A 19,660-nucleotide genomic window follows, 5' to 3' on the forward strand; every position below is an offset into this window, starting at 1 on the left:
TTTACTTCTTTGTTCACTTTATTTAACCTCATTTCACGAAGCAAATGCATTTGTTTCAATGTTTCTACCTTTGGACTCAAACATCCTGAAGCTTATTGCTCCAACCATCAATAATTACATAATGTAAAGTTACTATTTAAAGACCAAATTACCGACAAAGCAATGATATCTCCCACCTCAAAAATTTAACTTCTATTTCGATACGTTCGAACTTGAACGTTGTCTTAACATAACCAGTTCTTAACTTAGGTCTACGACTAGATCTCTAACATTGGCTTCCTAATATTCAATGGTTTATTAACGTAAAAAGAGCCAGATTTCCTCGTGGAATTTTAGTAGACCCTACATTTATATTCGTAACAATACACGTAGTTTACGTAGTGCCGTGTTCGGCAGGTATACCCGAACCACCACCACCTGTAACAATAGCGGACAGAATAGCATGTATGAGAGTAAACCCTATGATGCAACTGCCAATATCCACCAACCCTACTGCAACAAGACCTGTCGGAGAAGCTCAAATAGCCTTTTCCACCTGGACACACTCTGTAGATGTAAATTGGCGAGTACACCCATCGACGACTTCGAGGTTTTGCTCCTGTTGAAAAGGGACACGGCTTTTTTCAAATCATAGAGCGACTTTGATGGTTTTCGTGTGGGGAAGTGTTTCTGAGCATTTCGTATTACATCTCATAAATTTTTATATTTAAGGAGAAAAGCAATACTTCGGCTCGCTATGCATTGTATTTGGGGCTTAATCTATAGAGTATGAAAAAGGGTTCTTCATAACGGGAAACTTGTAGCTCAAGTTAAGGAGTGGAGTTTTTGGGAAGGGAGGATGGGGGCAGTATTTGACTTACGCAGAATGGGGCAGCTGAGAGATGATCTCGCTAAAAATGGTTAGTACAACTGCGTCGTCTTTAACTACACCTCTTACCATCTGTTTCAGTCTCTTCGGATGCAGATGCGTTCTCCATGGTGTGGACTCGATATATCGGGTAGTCTGGACAGAAGTTTTTTAACTCTTCGCTCAGACTGGATCGATTTGTTATCTCACTGTCCACAGCCCACTTGCTGTCAATGGTTGTGGTCTCGTCACTAGAGTTTTTCTGCCAGAAAAAGGTTATTTCCCTCAGTTTACATTATTATAATCAGTATTCTTATAGCCGGGCCTTACATGAAATCTGCATGAGCGATATAAAATAGCGCATACCGCAAAGGAATTGGAAGACTTGAGGCGTCAATCCTCACGGAAACTCACATTCTTTAAGCTGGCTATCGAAACATATGTTTCTTGATGTATATCTTCGTTATCGTTTACTTTTAAGGGCACCGTTTCCGATAAGGATAACTGGGTTTTCACTGAACGGTCTTCAAGAAAATAACCAAACAGATTCCCAAATATGCAACAGTGGGTGCTCATAAAGTAGCTTACGTGTCCTTACCTCGGCGTGGTCAAGGTCATTTTCGAGCTTCTTTGGCGAAGGCAACTCGCGGGAAAGAGGAAGAAGATAGCAGATCTTTTTGTCTGGTAACATCAGCATACTCATATTCTGTGTTTAACGCAGACGAGAACGAAGTGAGTTTCAATCACTGAAAGCGGAAATACTTTACGCAGCATTAAGGCGTGAATGTCCTTTGTTCCGGTTCCGCCGTTAAAGTTGTGTTTGCAAAATAGCGTTTTTATGATGCATATTTTGTTCCAACGGAAGCTTAAAAACAACTAACCAAATTCACTTTACTTCACTCGAACCGTTCTTAGCAGGATACACAGACCGTCACGGAATGGTGACGTTTAAGTCAAACAAGAGACAAGTTTTCTTTAAGAATGTCCAAGTAAGGACGTAAGATATTCTAAAATGTGAAAAAGTGTCCGAATATCTACTTATGTGGTATACTCTTTGAACACTCCTAAAGGTATTGAATTAAACCACGCATACAAAGTTATCCGAGCCTTACTTTTTGAGTTTGATTAAGATTTTTTTAGGAAAAATAACCCCTACGATGACTAGTAAAGAATAAACTTACGGCTTTATCGTGTAGAGGACACGTTATAGTACACCTCACGATAGAACATCGCCTATTAGCCAATTGTTTCCATTGTCTTTCTCATTCCGGCTTTTGCCTTTTTTTGTTCTCTAATGTTTTACGGCAACTGTGTCTTCTGTTCTAAGTAAGAGACAAACTTACCGCCTTGAAGTCGTGCAATATATTGCTTCCATCCACGTCATTATGAGCAGGAACTTTAAACAATTCAGTTTGTTTATTTGTGTCCACCTGGATTTTCTCGGTGTACTGAGTTCCAGACTCTTTGAATTGGACGTCATAATCAACAACCTGAGATATGCGGTGATGGAAATATCAGTATAAATTATTATGTCTCTCGTAGTACTTGCACAACATCGTGTTGACTAATGGAACATTTTTGCACACTTTATCGCGTACGGAAATAACCATGATTAGAAGGCCGTTATTTGTCGAGAAAACTGTTAGCTCGCTTTGTAAACTAAATTCTAAGTACTTACCTTGTTAGCGGTGGAATCTGTAGCTGATATTAAGGTTGTCGATGCACAAAGCAACAGCAAAATGAGGGCCAAATGATCCCTGATGAAGGTTGGTTGCTAAAACCAAAAATAGAATGCAAATATCAGGGGTTTTCTTTGTACACAAGACAAAATGAAATTGATTCCGATGGATTTGCAACGACTGCTCAATTTTTAGTTTGTTCGAAGCTTGAAATTTACTGTTAGTGTCTCTACTTGCAGAAAGGTGTCTCCACTGAAGGTTTTAAGTTTATCATAGCCCATAAACAATTTTCTATCATTAGATAATATTCAGTATTCCTTCTTCAAGAGCACAAACTAATCAAGGTAAAAAAGAGCAAATATGTTGGAACTTATTAAGTTGAGGTACAAACTTCTGAGTATGCCCAATTTGTGTTTAAAGGGGTAAATTCCTACAGAAACTGAGGTGCTGCGTCGATTGGAGAGTATAACTGAGTAATTAAGTATTACCAACTTAGTTCTTAACGTAAATTAGCCACCGTTGAGAGTTTAGAAGCTGAAGTTTCGAGCGTTAGCCCTTCGTCAGAGCGAATTCGTGTTTGCTGACTTACCTGTAACATGTTGTCTCCTTTGCTTCGGTTTCTTCTTGGTTCTCTTCTTGTTGTTGTTATCTTCTTGACTGTAGCTGATCTACACTGCAGCTTTGGTAAGCTTTGCTTCATTTTATACTCTTCTAAATCTTATACATATGCATTATTAATGTCCTTGGACGTTGCCGTTTCAGCGACAGTTACTTCCTAGAGTTTAATTTTAGATCTTCTGGAAAATCGCGTCTTCTAGGAAACACAGACGTAGACATGCTATTTCTCTGCACACGAGAGAATTGTTTGCCAGAACTGAGGTTAGGATTTGTTGGCAAACTCGAGTACTGCATCGTCATTCAAATGTTAGCAGTTGCAAGCATCATATTTGCACGAATACACCCTGCTTCCATCTCAAATCTTAGTAACTCGCTGGGATATGTGTGTTGAACTTCCTTCCTGGTTTCATGTTTTTGTTTTTCTTCCGTGTCAGCAAAACTGGATGTACTTTGACTCTTGGCAGAATGTTTTTCGTTTAGTGCCGTATCAGTACAGCATGTAAATTGGATCTCCTTTTTTAATTCAAATCACGCTATGGAATATTTAATCGTCCGTGACTGGCGCAAACTCATCAGCGGAGTTATGAAGGCAAGAAAGCTGACCAGAACTAGTTGGAAGATGCCGAGGAGTCCTTAAAAAAAAGCTGAAAAATGGAAGACTAGAAATCGTTTCAAACTGATAGAAAAGTGTAACAAAAAATAGGCAGAAAAGAAGTGTACGAGTTCTCATTTTGGGACTGAGGACGTTAAATGTGTTTTCTATAAGGATGTACTTTGAGACCAGCTCTCCTGCTGGGTTTTCTTGTGTTGATGTTGCAAACAGTCGCAACCCATTTTGTTTACGATGATAAAGTGTTTGTTTAAATCAAGTAACGGCTGAAAGCGACTGAACACCCTGGTTAAGGTAAATAGTAGACATGCGTTGAGTAACAACCGTCAATATTAAAACGGCATTAAACAGGCACGCACTACTGATTATCCCCATAAATATCTTCCTATGAAAGATTATCTGAAAAGCGTGATGCATTTGTGTCTCCCTTTACTTAAAGAACTTGTTTTCTTTTTATCGTTTCTGAAAAATGTAGCTCGACATTCAACAACATATTTTTTGAAGCTGCTTTGCTAATTTACCGTATAATTCTGGATTTGCATTTCAAAATTGATGTTTATCGAAATATCCAATCGTCCGTATATGTTGGAAGCCAGTTCTCAGTTTCCATAGCTCTTCAGCATATACGTACCACTCACTTTAAAAAAAAAAACAGGTTGCCTAGACTGCCTCAGCCTTAATTTACTGCTTAAAATCGCAAGTTGTGCCAGCTATGAATGTGCTGCAACTGGTTGCAACATCTACAAGCCGACATCTATACCCAGCATTCTTCCGTTTTACATAAGTTTTTCCAGATATCTTTACAAAATGAAATTATCTGCGTCCTCCACAACACGCTACAAGTTACGCTACAACGTGGATAACGTGTTTGTATTTTATCTTCTTGTTCCTATCTTATTTCACTAAAGAGTTTATGCCAAGTGAACACAAATACTAACTTGAATGGTTTTTTTTATAACTCTTAAGTGGCCCCGCAGGATATGCAAATAAGCCCAGGCCATTAAATTTAATTGGCATCACAGATATCAGCACCTGTGTTTAAAAAGCAGGGACAGATATATAAATGGTCAAAGTTTTCCTCAACGGAAGTTTTAAAGGGATAAATGTTAATTGTAGACCGAGGTATAAATCAAGTCTGAAATAGGCCTGTACCATGAGGGATGTTTGATGTCCGCTAATTACAGGCTGTCATGGAAGTGTTATCCTTCCAAGTGAGTGTCTGCTAAAACAGGAAGCCGTGAGAATAGTATAATTTGTAAAGGTTGAAAACCAAAGTTTACAGTTAACACAGATTTTTAACTTTAGTTGATATTAAATTGCGTCTTGAATCTCTTAATATTCTCTACATGTTAAATTTTATTGGCATTGGAGACATCAACACAGTCATATATCAGGGCAAAAATATGACTGGTCATGATTTACTTGAATTCCTCGGTTTAAGAGGATAAAGTTTATTTCAGGTCTACGGAAGCGCTTCGAAATACGTGAGAAGCCGGAGGGATGATTTATTTCTCAGTTATATCAAAATGGACTTTCCAAAAGGAAGGAAGTTCCATAAGTCCAACTGAGTGTGCGATTATACACAAAGCCCCGTAAGTGGAATAGCGCAAAATTTTGAGATGGAAAAAAGTAGAGACATATTTTAGTAGTGTGGTTTTTTAAAGTGAGTGACACGTATATGCTGAAGAGCTATGGAAACTGAGAACTGGCTTCCAACATACACGGACGATTGGATATTCCAATAAACATCAATTTTGAAAGGCAAATCCAGAATTATGTGGTAAATTAGCGAAGCAGCTTCAAAAAGATGTGTTGTTGAAAGTCGAGCTACATTTTTCAGAAACGATAAAATGAAAACAAGTTCTCTAAGTGAAGAGAGACAAAAACGCATCACGCTTTTCAGATCACCCTTTATAGGAAGATGTTTATAGGAATGATCAATAGTGCGTGCCTGTTTAATGCCGTTTTGATATTGACGGTTGCTACTCAGCGCACGTCTACTATTTACCTTAACCAAAGTGTTCAGTCCCTTTCAGCTGTTAAGTGCTAACAACCAACATTTTATCATAATACACTAAATGCGTTGCAACTGTTTGCAACATCAACACAACAAAACCCAGCAGGAGAGCTGGTCTCAAAGGACTTCCCAATAAAAAACATATATAACGTGCTCAGTCCCAAACTGAGAACTCATGTACTTCTTTTTTGCCTATTTTTTTTGCATTTGCAACAGTTTTCTATCAGTTTAAAATGATTTCTAGCCGTCAATTTGTGAGCTCTTTTTAAAGGACTCCTTGGCACCTTCCAACTATTTCTGGTTAGCCCTCTTGTCTTCATAACTCCGCTAATGGGTTTGCGGTCGTCACAGTCGATTGGATATTCCAAAGCATGATTTGAATTAAAAAAGCAGAGTCAAATTATATGCTGCATTGGCACGGCACTTAAAGAAAAACATTCTGCTAAGAGTCAAAGTATATCCAGTTTTGCTGACACGGAAGAAAAGCAAAAACATGAAACCAGGAAGGAAGTTCAACACACATATCCCAGCGAGTTACCAAGATTTGAGATGGATGCTGGGTGTGTTTGTGCAAATATGATGCTTGCAACTGCTAACATTTGAATGACGATACAGTATTCGAGTTTGTCAATTAATCCTAGCCTCAGTCCTGGTAGACAGTTCTCTTCCGTGCAGAGAAATAGCATGTCTACGTCTGTGTTTCCTAGAAAATGCGATTTTCCAGAAAATCTAAAATTAAACTCTAAGAAGTAACTGTCGCTGAAACGGCAACGTCCAAGGACATTAATAATGCATATGAATAAGATTTAGAAGAGTATAAAATCAAGCAAAGCTTACCAAAGCTGCAGTGTAGATCATTCACAGTCAAGAAGATAACAACAACAGAAAGAGAACCAAGAAGAAACCGAAGAAAAGGAGACAACATGTTACAGGTAAGTTAGCAAACACGAATTCGCTCTGACGAAGGGCTAACGCTCGAAACGTCAGCTTCTAAATTCTCTTTACGTTATGAACTTAGTTTTCTGAATTACCCCGTTATACTCTCCAACCAACGCGGCACCACAGTTTCTGTAGAAATTTACCCCTTGAAACACAAATTGGGCATACTCAGAAGTTTGTACCTTAACTTAATAAGTTCCAACATATTTGCTCTTTTTTACCTTGATTAGTTTGTACTCTTGGAGAAGGAATACTGAATGTGATCTCATTATAGAAAGTTGTTTATCAGCTATGATGAACTTAAAACCTTCAGTGGAGACACCTTTCTGCAAGTAGAGACACTAACAGTAAATTTTAAGCTTCGAACAAACGAAAAATTGAGCAGTCGTTGCAAATCCATCGGAATCAATTTCATTTTGTCTTGTGTACAAAGAAAACCCCTAATATTTGCATTCTATTTTTGGTTTTAGCAACCAACCCTCATTAGGGATCATTTGGCCCTCATTTTGCTGTTGCTTTGTGCATCGACAACCTTAATATCAGCTACAGATTCCACCGCTAACAAAGTAAGTACTTTGAATTTATTTTGCAAAAAGGGCTAACAGCCCTCTAATCATGGTTATTTCCGTACGCGATGAAGTGTGCAAAAATGTTCCATTAGTAAACACGATGTTGTGTAAGCACTACGAGAGACATAATAATTTATACTGATATTTCCATCACTGCATATCTCAGGTTGTTGATTATGACGTCCAATTCAAAGAGTCTGGAACTCAGTACACCGAGAAAATCCAGGTGGACACAAATAAACAAACTGAATTGTTTAAAGTTCCTGCTCATAATGACGTGGATGGAAGCAATATATTGCACGACTTCAAGGCGGTAAGTTTGTCTCTTACGTAGAGTAGAAGACACAGTTGTCGTAAAACATTAGAGAACAAGAAAGGACAAAAGAATGAGGAAGACAATGGAAACGATTGGCTCATAGGCGGTGTTCTATCGTGAGGTGTACTATGACGTGTCCTCTACACGTCATCATTCTGTGACGGTTCGTGTATCCTGCTAATAAATAGTTCAAGAAAAGTAAAGCGAATTTGGTTAGTTGTTTTGAAGTTCCCGTTGGAACAACATATGTATCATAAAAACGCTATTTTGTAAACACAACTTTAACGGCGGAACCGGAACAAAGGACTTTCACGCCTTAATGCTGCGTAAAGTATTTCCGCTTTCAGTGATTGAAACTCACTTTGTTCTCGTCTGCGTTAAACACAGAATATGAGTATGCTGATGTTACCAGACAAAAAGATCTGCTATCTTCTTCCTCTTTCCCGCGAGTTGCCTTCGCCAAAGAGGCTCGAAAATGACCTTGACCACGCCGAGGTAAGGACACGTAAGCTACTTTATGAGCACTCACTGTTGCATATTTTGGAATCTGTAGGGTTATTTTTTTTACGGAGCATTCAATGAAAAACCAGTTATCCTTATCGGAAACGGTTCCCTTAAAAGTAAACGATAACGAAGATATATATCTAGAAACATATGTTTCGAAAGCCAGCTTAAAGAATGTGAGTTTCCGTGAGGATTGAAGCCTCAAGTCTTCCAATTCCTTTGCTGTATGCTCTATTTTATATCACCAATGTAGATAGCGTCGGCAGATTTTATGTGAGGCTCGGCTGTAAGAAGACTGATTATAGTAACGTAAACTGATCGCATGAGGGAAATAACCTTTGTCTGACAGAAAAACTCTAGTGATGAGACTACCACCATTGACAGCAAGTGGGCTGTGGACAGTGAGATAACCAATCGATCCAGTCTGAGCGAAGAGTTAAAAAACTTCTGTCCAGACTACCCGATATATCGAGTCCACACCATGGAGAACGCATCTGCATCCGAAGAGACTGAAGAAGATGGTAAGAGGTGTAGTTAAAAACGACGCAATTGTACTAACCATTTTTAGCGAGATCCTCTCTCAGCTGCCCCATTCTGCGTAAGTCACATACTACCCCCCATCCTCCCTTCCCAAAAATTCCACTCCTTAACTTGTTTCCCGCGATGAAGAACCCTTTTTCATACTCTGTAGATTAAGCCCCAAATACAATGCATAGCGAGCCGAAGTATCGCTTTTCTCTTCAAAAATCAAAATTAACGAGATGTGATACGAAATGCTCACAAACACTTTCCTATACAAAAACTATCGAAGTCCCTCCATGATTTAAAACGATGATAAAATAATCCTATACGCCATTTCCCTTTTCAACAGGAGCAAAACCTCGGAGTCGCCGATGGGCGTACTCACCAATTTACTACTCCAGAGTGTGTCCAGGCGGAAAAGGCTATTTGAGCTACTCCGACAGGTCTTGTTGCAGAAGAGTTGGAGGATACTGGCAGTTGCGTTATAGGGTTTACTCTCGTACATGCTATTCTGTCCGCTATTGTTACAGGTGGTGGTGGTTCCGGTATACCTGCCGAACACGGCACTACGTAAACTACGTGTATTGTTACGAATATAAATGTAGGGTCTACTAAAACTCCACGAGGAAATCTGGCTCTTTTTACGTTAATAAACCATTGGATATTAGGAAGCCAATGTTAGAGATCTAGTGGTAGACCTGACCTTCTGTTATGGATCAAGTTAAGAATTGGTTATATTCAGACAATGCTCAAGTTAGAACTTATCGAAATAAAAGTTAAATTATTCAGGTGAGAGATAGCATTTCTTTGTCGGCAGTTTGGTCTTTAAATTGTAACTTTACATTATGTAATTATTGATGGTTGGAGCAATAAGCTTCAGGATGTTTGAGTCAAAAGGTAGAAACATTGAAACAAATGCATGTTCTTCGTGAAATGAGGTTAAATAAAGTAAACAAAGAAGTAAATATTGTGTGTGTTGACTTTGTTCAGGATATTTCATGGACATTTTGGTTTTGTACTTTACAGCTATGAAATGTAACAATATGCACGTTTGCGAAATGCTGCTGGATTGCTCCATTCCCAAGGAATAAACATTTTCTCTCTGAATATTTATTTTGAAGGCAATAAATCAAGACCCCATATTCTGAATTAACGATCGCAAAAAAATCAGCGACTCATTCAAAGCAATTCAAAGACAATAAACCTTTTTTTGGCGCACAAAGTATGCTCGGATATTTGTCTAAGGACATTATTTGTTCCGAGATGCGAAAACTGTAAGCTTTGAGGAAAAATATTTGATGGATTTGATGGAAGGTTATCCACAATCGTAAATTATTCCTGAGGTAGAATACTAAGCATGTACAACGACTGTGCTTCAGGAGATTTCGAAATAACTCGAAAAACGTTTGTTGTCGCTCCCTCATAAATTAGTTACCTTACTTTCAGCGAGTTGGGAAACTTGACTGTTAAATTTAACGTGTTAATTGTGTCTCTGAAAGCTGGAGTTTATTAATGTGCGAGACTAGCCAATGAGATTTACTTCCTTTAATGGAGTTGTTTATCTGAAATAATTATCGAATGCGTAAATAGTGAAAGGTTACATGCTTCTGTTGCCATTTTATTTCAAGAGATTATATATAATATAGTGGTTTGGTTCTATTTCATTACATTTATTATTTATTCCATTCTCAGCTACAAAGCCAACATCTATACCCAGCATTCTTCCGCTATACATAAGTTTTTCCAGATATCTTTACAAAATGAAATTATCTGCGTCCTCCACAATAATTAAGATGATAGTGTCCCATTATTTTCGAGACGTTTGCACAAGTTACGCTACGGGGATAACGTGTTTGTATTTTATCTTCTTGTTCCTATCTTATTTCACTAAGGAGTTTATGCTAAGTGAACACAAATACTTACTTGAATGGTTTTTTTTATAAATCTTAAGTGGCCCCGCAGGATATGCAAATAGGCCCAGGCCATTAAATTTATTTAGCATCCCAGATATCAGCACCTGTGTTTAAAAAGCAGGGACAGATATATAAATGGTCAAAGTTTTCCTCAACGAGGAAGTTTTAAAGGGATAAATGTTAATTGCAGACCGAGGTATAAATCAAGTCTGAAATAGGCCTGTACCATGAGGGATGTTTGATTTCCGCTAATTACAGGCTGTCATGGAAGTGTTATCATTCCAAGTGAGTGTCTGCTAAAACAGGAAGACGTGAAAATAGCATCATATGTAAAGGTCTACGGAAGCGCTTCAAAATACCTGAGAAGCCGGAGGGATGATTTATTTCTCAGTTATATCAAAATGGACTTTCCAAAAGGAAGGAAGTTCCATAAGTCCAACTGAGTGTGCTATTATACAGAAAGCCTTGTAAGTGGAATAGCGCAAAATTTTGAGATCGAAAAAAGTAGAGACATATTTTAGAAGTGTGGTTTTTTTAAAGTGAGTGACACGTATATGCTGAAGAGCTATGGAAACTGAGAACTGGCTTCCAACATACACGGACGATTGGATATTCCAATAAACATCGATTTGGAATGCAAATCCAAAATTATACGGTAAATTAGCGAAGCAGCTTCAAAAAAATGTGTTGTTGAAAGTCGAGCTACATTTTTCAGAAACGATAAAATGAAAACAAGTTCTTTATAATTATTAAGTGAAGAGAGACAAAAACGCATCACGCTTTTCAGATCACTTTTTATAGGTAGATGTCTACCAGGACTGAGGCTAGGATTAATTGACAAACTCGAATACTGTATCGTCATTCAAATGTTAGCAGTTGTGAGCATCATATTTGCACAAACACACCCAGCATCCATCTCAAATCTTGGTAACTCGCTGGGATATGTGTGTTGAACTTCCTTCCTGGTTTCATGTTTTTGTTTTTCTTCCGTGTCAGCAAAACTGGATGTACTTTGACTCTTAGCAGAATGTTTTTCTTTAAGTGCCGTGCCAATGCAGCATATAATTTGACTCTGCTTTTTTAATTCAAATCATGCTTTGGAATATCCAATCGACTGTGACGACCGCAAACCCATTAGCGGAGTTATGAAGACAAGAGGGCTAACCAGAAATAGTTGGAAGGTGCCAAGCAGTCCTTTAAAAAGAGCTCACAAATTGACGACTAGAAATCATTTTAAACTGATAGAAAACTGTTGCAAATGCAAAAAATAGGCAAAAAAGAAGTACATGAGTTCTCAGTTTGGGACTGAGCACGTTAAATATGTTTTTTTTATTGGGAAGTCCTTTGAGACCAAATGAGAACTGGCTTCCAACATATACGGACGATTGGATATTTCGATAAACATCAATTTTGAAATGCAAATCCAGAATTATACGGTAAATTAGCAAAGCAGCTTCAAAAAATATGTTGTTGAATGTCGAGCTACATTTTTCAGAAACGATAAAAAGAAAACAAGTTCTTTAAGTGAAGGGAGACACAAATGCATCATGCTTTTCAGATAATCTTTCATAGGAAGATATTTATGGGGATAATCAGTAGTGCGTGCCTGTTTAATGCCGTTTTAATATTGACGGTTGTTACTCAACGCATGTCTACTATTTACCTTAACCAGGGTGTTCAGTCGCTTTCAGCCGTTACTTGATTTAAACAAACACTTTATCATCGTACACAAAATGGGTTGCGACTGTTTGCAACATCAACACAAGAAAACCCAGCAGGAGAGCTGGTCTCAAAGTACATCCTTATAGAAAACACATTTAACGTCCTTAGTCCCAAAATGAGAACTCGTACACTTCTTTTCTGCCTATTTTTTGCTACACTTTTCTATCAGTTTGAAACGATTTCTAGTCTTCCATTTTTCAGCTTTTTTTTAAGGACTCCTCGGCATCTTCCAACTAGTTCTGGTCAGCTTTCTTGCCTTCATAACTCCGCTGATGAGTTTGCGCCAGTCACGGACGATTAAATATTCTATAGCGTGATTTGAATTAAAAAAGGAGATCCAATTTACATGCTGTACTGATACGGCACGAAAAGAAAAACATTCTGCCAAGAGTCAAAGTACATCCAGTTTTGCTGACACGGAAGAAAAACAAAAACACGAAACCAGGAAGGAAGTTCAACACACATATCCCAGCGAGTTACTAAGATTTGAGATGGAAGCAGGTTGTATTCGTGCAAATATGATGCTTGCAACTGCTAACATTTGAATGACGATGCAGTACTCGAGTTTGCCAACAAATCCTAACCTCAGTTTTGGCAAACAGTTCTCTCCTGTGCAGAGAAATAGCATGTCTATGTCTGTGTTTCCTAGAAAATGCGATTTTCCAGAAAATCTAAAATTAAACTCTAGGAAGTAACTGTCGCTGAAATGGCAACGTCCAAGGACATAATAATGCATATGAATAAGATTTAGAAGAGTATAAAATGAAGCAAAGCTTACCAAAGCTGCAGTGTAGATCAGCAACAGTCAAGAAGATAACAACAACAAGAAGAGAACCAAGAAGAAACCGAAGTAAAGGAGACAACATGTTACAGGTAAGTTAGCAAACACGAATTCGCTCTGACGAAGGGCTAACACTCGAAACTTCAGCTTCTAAACTCTCAACGGTGGCTAATTTACGTTAAGAACTAAGTTGGTAATACTTAATTACTCAGTTATACTCTCCAACCAACGCGGCACCACAGTTTCTGTAGAAATTTACCCCTTTAAACACAAATTGGGCATACTCAGAAGTTTGTACCTTAACTTAATAAGTTCCAACATATTTGCTCTTTTTTACCTTGATTAGTTTGTACTCTTGGAGAAGGAATACTGAATATGATCTCATGATAAAAAGTTGCTTATCGGCTATGATGAACTGAAAACCTTCAGTGGAGACACCTTTCTGCAAGTAGAGACACTAACAGTAAATTTTAAGCTTCGGACAAACTAAAAATTGAGCAGTCGTTGCAAATCCATCGGAATCAATTTCATTTTGTCTTGTGTACAAAGAAAACCCCTAATATTTGCATTCTATTTTTGGTTTTAGCAACCAACCCTCATTAGGGATCATTTGGCCCTCATTTTGCTGTTGCTTTGTGCATCGACAACCTTAATATCAGCTACAGATTCCACCGCTAACAAAGTAAGTACTTTGAATTTATTTTACAAAAAGGGCTAACAGCCCTCTAATCATGGTTATTTCCGTACGCGATGAAGTGCGCAAAAATGTTCCATTAGTAAACACGATGTTGTGCAAGCACTACGAGAGACATAATAATTTATACTGATATTTCCATCACTGCATATCTCAGGTTGTTGATTATGACGTCCAATTCAAAGAGTCTGGAACTCAGTACACCGAGAAAATCCAGGTGGACACAAATAAACAAACTGAATTGTTTAAAGTTCCTGCTCATAATGACGTGGATGGAAGCAATATATTGCACGACTTCAAGGCGGTAAGTTTGTCTCTTACGTAGAGTAGAAGACAGTTGTCGTAAAACATTAGAGAACAAAAAAGGACAAAAGAATGAGGAAGACAATGGAAACGATTGGCTCATAGGCGGTGTTCTATCGCGAGGTGTACTATGACGTATCCTCTACACGTCATCATTCTGTGACGGTTCGTGTATCCTGCTAATAAATAGTTCAAGAAAAGTACAGCGAATTTGGTTAGTTGTTTTGAAGTTCCTGTTGGAACAACATATGTATCATAAAAAAGCTATTTTGCAAACACAACTTTAACGACGGAACCGGAACAAAGGACATTCACGCCTTAATGCTGCGTAAAGTATTTCCGCTTTCAGTGATTGAAACTCACTTTGTTCTCGTCTGCGTTAAACACAGAATATGAGTATGCTGATGTTACCAGACAAAAAGATCTGCTATCTTCTTCCTCTTTCCCGCGAGTTGCCTTCGCCAAAGAGGCTCGAAAATGATCTTGACCACGCCGAGGTAAGGACACGTAAGCTACTTTATGAGCACTCACTGTTGCATATTTTGGAATCTGTAGGGTTATTTTTTTACGGAGCATTCAATGAAAAACCAGTTATTCTTATCGGAAACGGTGCCCTTAAAAGTAAACGATAACGAAGATATATATCTAGAAACATATGCTTCGAAAGCCAGCTTAAAGAATGTGAGTTTCCGCGGGGCTTGAAGCCTCAAGTCTTCCAATTCCTTTGCTGTATGCTCTATTTTATATCACCAATGTAGATAGCGTCGGCAGATTTTATGTGAGGCTCGGCTGTAAGAAGACTGATTATAGTAACGTAAACTGATCGCATGAGGGAAATAACCTTTGTCTGACAGAAAAACTCTAGTGATGAGACTACCACCATTGACAGCAAGTGGGCTGTGGACAGTGAGATAACCAATCGATCCAGTCTGAGCGAAGAGTTAAAAAACTTCTGTCCAGACTACCCGATATATCGAGTCCACACCATGGAGAACGCATCTGCATCCGAAGAGACTGAAACAGATGGTAAGAGGTGTAGTTAAAAACAACGCAATTGTACTAACCATTTTTAGCGAGATCCTCTCTCAGCTGCCCCATTCTGCGTAAGTCACATACTGCCCCCCATCCTCCCTTCCCAAAAACTCCACTCCTTAACTTGTTTCCTGCGATGAAGAACCCTTTTTCATACTCTGTAGATTAAGCCCCAAATACAATGCATAGCGAGCCGAAGTATCGCTTTTCTCTTCAAAAATCAAAATTTACGAGATGTGATACGAAATGCTCATAAACACTTTCCTATACAAAAACTATCGAAGTCCCTCCATGATTTAAAACGATGATAAAATAATCCTAAACGCCATTTCTCTTTTCAACAGGAGCAAAACCTCGAAGTCGCCGATGGGTGTACTCACCAATTTACTACTCCAGAGTGTGTCCAGGTGGAAAAGGCTATTTGAGCTACTCCGACAGGTCTTGTTGCAGAAGAGTTGGAGGATACTGGCAGTTGCGTTATAGGGTTTACTCTCGAACATGCTATTCTGTTCGCTATTGTTACAGGTGGTGGTGGTTCCGGTATACCTGCCGAACACGGCACTACGTAAACTACGTGTATTGTTACGAATATAAATGTAGGGTCTACTAAAACTCCACGAGGAAATCTGGCTCTTTTTACGTTAATAAACCATTGAAAATTAGAAAGCCAATGTTAGTCGTAGACCTGACCTCCTGTTATGGATCAAGTTAAGAATTGGTTATATTCAGACAATGCTCAAGTTAGAACTTATCGAAATAAAAGTTAAATTTTTTAGGTGAGAGATAGCATTGCTTTGTCGGTAATTTGGTCTTTAAATTGTAACTTTACATTATGTAATTATTGATGGTTGGAGCAATAAGCTAGAAACATTGAAACAAATGCATGTACTTCGTGAAATGAGGTTAAATAAAGTAAACAAATAAGTAAATATCGTGTGTGTTGACTTTGTTCAGGATATTTCATGGATATTTTGGTTTTGTACTTTACAGCTATGAAATATAACAATATGCACGTCCGCGAAATGCTGCTGGATCGCCCCATTTTTAGGAAATAAACACTTTCTCTCTGAATATTTATTTTCAAGGCAATAAATCAAGACCCCATATTCTGAATTTACGATCGCAAAAAAATCAGCGACTCATTCAAAGCAATTCAAATACAATAGACCTTTTTTTGGCGCAAATATATTTGTCCGGGAACATTATTTGTTCCGAGATGCGAAAACTGTAAGCTTTGAGGAAAAATATTTGATGGATTTGATGGAAGGTTATCCACCATCATAAATTATTGCTGGGGTAGAATACTAAGCATGTACAACGACTGCGCCTCAGGAGATTTCTAAATAACTCGAAAAACGTTTGTTGTCGCTCCCTCATAAAGTAGTTACCTTACTTTCAGCGAGTTGGGAAACTTGACTGTTAAATTTAACGTGTTAATTGTGTCTCTGAAAGCTGGGGTTTATTAATGTGCGAGACTAGCCAATGAGATTTACTTCCTTTAATGGAGTTGTTTATCTGAAATAATTATCGAATGCGTAATTAGTGAAAGGTTATATGCTTCTGTTGCCATTTAATTTCAAAAAATTATATATAATATAGTGGTTTGGTTCTATGTTATTACATTTATTATTTATTCCATTCTCAACTACAAATAATAACAAAAGAAAAATAAATGAAAGAAGATGTTATTCAGTGAATGACGCAGGTATGCTCGGATAAAAAGAACTCCGACTGCTCTCAATAGGAGTCACTGCAAGAAGCATCTAGTCGTATCCCAATTCTCCCAAGTATCTGCAATACATGACCAAATCTAGTATGAATTCCGTTTTCTCTGTGGCAAATGAAAAAAGCTTACTCATCCTTGTTTTTATTTCACTACTCACAGCCCCTGTGGCATGCTGATTTTTAAACTTGTTCGGAAAGCCAGTTTTACAGATCTAACGATAGATAAGGTTCTAATATATAGATTTAGGCAAGCCTAAAAGCGGAACTCGCATTTTTTTTTCCCGCACGTCTCTTCAACTAAACTAAAGCCCCTACTATGGTTAAAGTGCGTGGTAATATTTATGGATTTTCATTCGCAACTTCTCCGTGTCCGTGTGGAGGACTGATTATAAGATAGTGCCCGTGGTACAGTTGGCCGCGCATGCTAAAAGTAGCACCTTGTACGCTTGGTCATTCGGTCGTACGGTCGTACATCCAAATTTTTTCGGCTTGATGGGTTACTACCATTTTGTATAATTATGGGGCTACACTCTGCGAGCTCCACTATAACAATAAAATAGGTAAATTGGTAAATTTCGTATGTTGACTTTGTTCAAAGATATTTTGGTTTCGTATATTAAAATTATGCATATTTATGATTTCCTCCAAATCGATGACTTTTCAGCTTTTTCCTATGCTTAAAATGTTTAAAGAAAGCGAAAAACTAACGTTCCAATCGAATATATGAACATCCTAAAAGTGTTCAAGGTACTCCCCCAACAAAAGAATGAACGAGAAAATTCTAAAAGAGCCCGAGAAGCTAACGAGACAAACCAATGAAAGTGAATCCTAAAAGTGTGTGAGATACTGACGTAACAATAACCGATCAAATAGCAATTCTATATAAAAAGTAATTCACATTTGATGTAAGCAAAGCTCCAAGAAATACCGGTTTGACAAATGAAAACGTTTCATTCCCACGCAACATATATTTCTAAAACCAAAATAAAAAAAAAATTAATCAACAAACATGAGATATGGGCTTATTTACTCAGGACATATGGTAACAAGGAAGCATGTGACTGGCATCGTATGTTTTGTTTTGCAACTGATCGTTATCACCAAGAAGTTTTTACTGTATCCTTGCACCATTTGTTGAACATGAAAAAAGGTTTGGTGCGTGGACATTTTTCTCCATAAGATGGTTTTTCTGATGAATTCGCTTCGTGAGCGAAACTCGAGTTACGTATGATATAACAACTAAACAACGCAAAAAGTATTGAGTTGCTCTAGCTGCTTAAATTTATGGAAATTTGAATACCCGTAATCAAGAGTAGAACTGAGAATGCTACAATATCTGAATTTGATAGACTCATTTGCACGATGTAAAACTCTCAGTATTGAGCTTTTAAAACTTAATCATGTCATCATATCATGTACATATAAACGTTGTATCACGCTATCATGCATAGTAGTTTCCCGTCAACTTCAACCTCAGTCAGTTCTGTTCTGTTCAAATACCTAACTGTAAATTAGACTATTGGGAGACGCTATTTAAAAAAGCTATATTAAAACACTCTCGAACAGTGGAGGTAAACACGATAAACCACAAACGCTAACGTTGTTTTCCTTCAAATTTAGCTGCCACCTCTTGAGAGGAGTTCTTACAAGAGACTCCAAAGTAGTTCATGGTACAAGAAGTTTGGAATTTTGATTTCACACAGATTTGTCTTGATTTATCCTTCCTTCTCTACTTTTGCTCAGTAATCCCTCAAATGAAGAAAAAACATTTTTAATGTGTCGCGTTTTATAAGAAAAAGTGGAAATTATATGATTCTACTTTATTTCAAACCAGCACGTGCTCCTCTTGTTTCTGGGTGACGGAGTGATGCACCTTTTTTCCTCCGTAAAAACATTTGCCCACCTTGCGTGCCTACATGTCATGCACGATCAATTTGAAATCAAATGTCATCAAACATCCATATGTTTCAGCGAAGAGTTAACATGTTGACCATCAGCTTCCTGCCGGATGTCTTAGACATGGGACTTACCTTGCCTTCAGCGATAATGGAAGCTGGACCTCATAGCTTTTTGGCTGGACATTACTTCACAATAATATTCATTGTTTTTTATCTTTGGTTTATTACAACTGTGTGACGGAATGAAGATATATTAAATCTCTTGCACCTTCACTGAAGGAAGCTATAGGTATTGTTAGAACATCCATTGCTGTTATACAGTATTTCTGCTTTGTTTTCTTGTCTAATGCTTACATTATTCTCATGTTATTGATGTTTTAGCCGACACGTACCTTCAATTACAAGACTTCCGTCTAAGCCCTTCCTTGTTTGATACATGATCACAAACATTCCTGAGGGTACTGACATTTTTCAAACACCCAACCTAGGTTGTTTGAAATGGGCTTGATTTGTGAAACTTGGGTGTTGACGAACTGACTTTGACGATGAATGTTTATTGACTGCTAAGACTCAGGAGTTAGAGCCTGAAATCTTCCATACATCATGTGTTGGCAATGATTAAGGCATCGATTAAGGCACTTAATATGTAGATGAATAAACATCGCATGGAGAGATATGTGTGCACTTTGCATAAAACCATGGGTGCAAAAAATACACACAACAGATAGTCTTTCAAGAAGTAAAAGAAAATTTTCATAATTTGAAGACCGCATCATGAAACTTCAGCAACATTTCAAAACTGAGAGTAGACTATCGTCGACGATAAATTCCATCCAGAGTCTCTATGCACTTAGCTGGGTATAGATATTAAAACAAGACTGTTATTTTATCGGATTCTCAGTGCTAAGTAAGAGTTAGCTCCTAAAGTTAGAAATGTGAAACGCCACGCGGTGCATGCATAGTATCAACTT

General features: G+C 37.9%; 3 protein-coding genes across 3 annotated transcripts; 2 read left to right on the forward strand and 1 right to left on the reverse strand.

Annotated features, from left to right (window-relative positions):
* On the reverse strand, positions 1–3,642 carry LOC113671155 (uncharacterized). The gene is made up of 6 exons (XM_089184283.1): positions 3,116–3,642; positions 2,526–2,621; positions 2,191–2,337; positions 1,446–1,553; positions 938–1,109; positions 1–598 (listed from the first exon to the last, which is right to left on the reverse strand). Exons 1-6 carry the CDS (start codon positions 3,224–3,226, stop codon positions 333–335), a joined length of 900 nt encoding a protein of 299 aa, XP_089040409.1. The 5' UTR covers positions 3,227–3,642; the 3' UTR covers positions 1–332.
* Positions 3,643–6,400: 2,758 nt separating this feature from the next.
* LOC149038944 (uncharacterized) lies at positions 6,401–9,586 on the forward strand. Its single transcript, XM_089184287.1, has 6 exons — positions 6,401–6,703; positions 7,181–7,276; positions 7,446–7,592; positions 7,983–8,090; positions 8,449–8,620; positions 8,971–9,586. The coding sequence occupies exons 1-6, from the start codon at positions 6,695–6,697 to the stop codon at positions 9,234–9,236; spliced, it is 798 nt and encodes a 265-aa protein (XP_089040413.1). The 5' UTR covers positions 6,401–6,694; the 3' UTR covers positions 9,237–9,586.
* Positions 9,587–12,979: 3,393 nt separating this feature from the next.
* On the forward strand, positions 12,980–15,995 carry LOC149038945 (uncharacterized). The gene is made up of 6 exons (XM_089184284.1): positions 12,980–13,129; positions 13,624–13,719; positions 13,889–14,035; positions 14,424–14,531; positions 14,889–15,060; positions 15,411–15,995. The coding sequence occupies exons 1-6, from the start codon at positions 13,019–13,021 to the stop codon at positions 15,674–15,676; spliced, it is 900 nt and encodes a 299-aa protein (XP_089040410.1). The 5' UTR covers positions 12,980–13,018; the 3' UTR covers positions 15,677–15,995.
* Positions 15,996–19,660: the final 3,665 nt, after the last annotated feature.

This window comes from Pocillopora damicornis, chromosome 10 (assembly GCF_964200805.1).
Source record: "Pocillopora damicornis chromosome 10, jaPocDami1.2, whole genome shotgun sequence".
Lineage (NCBI taxonomy): Eukaryota > Metazoa > Cnidaria > Anthozoa > Scleractinia > Pocilloporidae > Pocillopora > Pocillopora damicornis.

Excerpts from the sequence above, each read along its gene's own strand:
- LOC149038944 (XM_089184287.1), top strand. Across the intron at positions 7,593-7,982 it reads TATTGCACGACTTCAAGGCG|AATATGAGTATGCTGATGTT; the intron begins GTAAGTTTGTCT and ends CGTTAAACACAG. Across the intron at positions 8,091-8,448 it reads ATGACCTTGACCACGCCGAG|AAAAACTCTAGTGATGAGAC; the intron begins GTAAGGACACGT and ends TTTGTCTGACAG.
- LOC113671155 (XM_089184283.1), bottom strand. The coding sequence starts at position 3,226 with ATGAAGCAAAGCTTACCAAAGCTGCAGTGTAGATCAGCTACAGTCAAG. Across the intron at positions 1,554-2,190 it reads TATTGCACGACTTCAAGGCG|AATATGAGTATGCTGATGTT; the intron begins GTAAGTTTGTCT and ends CGTTAAACACAG. Across the intron at positions 599-937 it reads CGAAGAGACTGAAACAGATG|GAGCAAAACCTCGAAGTCGT; the intron begins GTAAGAGGTGTA and ends CCTTTTCAACAG.
- LOC149038945 (XM_089184284.1), top strand. The coding sequence starts at position 13,019 with ATGAAGCAAAGCTTACCAAAGCTGCAGTGTAGATCAGCAACAGTCAAG. Across the intron at positions 13,720-13,888 it reads CAGATTCCACCGCTAACAAA|GTTGTTGATTATGACGTCCA; the intron begins GTAAGTACTTTG and ends TGCATATCTCAG. Across the intron at positions 14,532-14,888 it reads ATGATCTTGACCACGCCGAG|AAAAACTCTAGTGATGAGAC; the intron begins GTAAGGACACGT and ends TTTGTCTGACAG.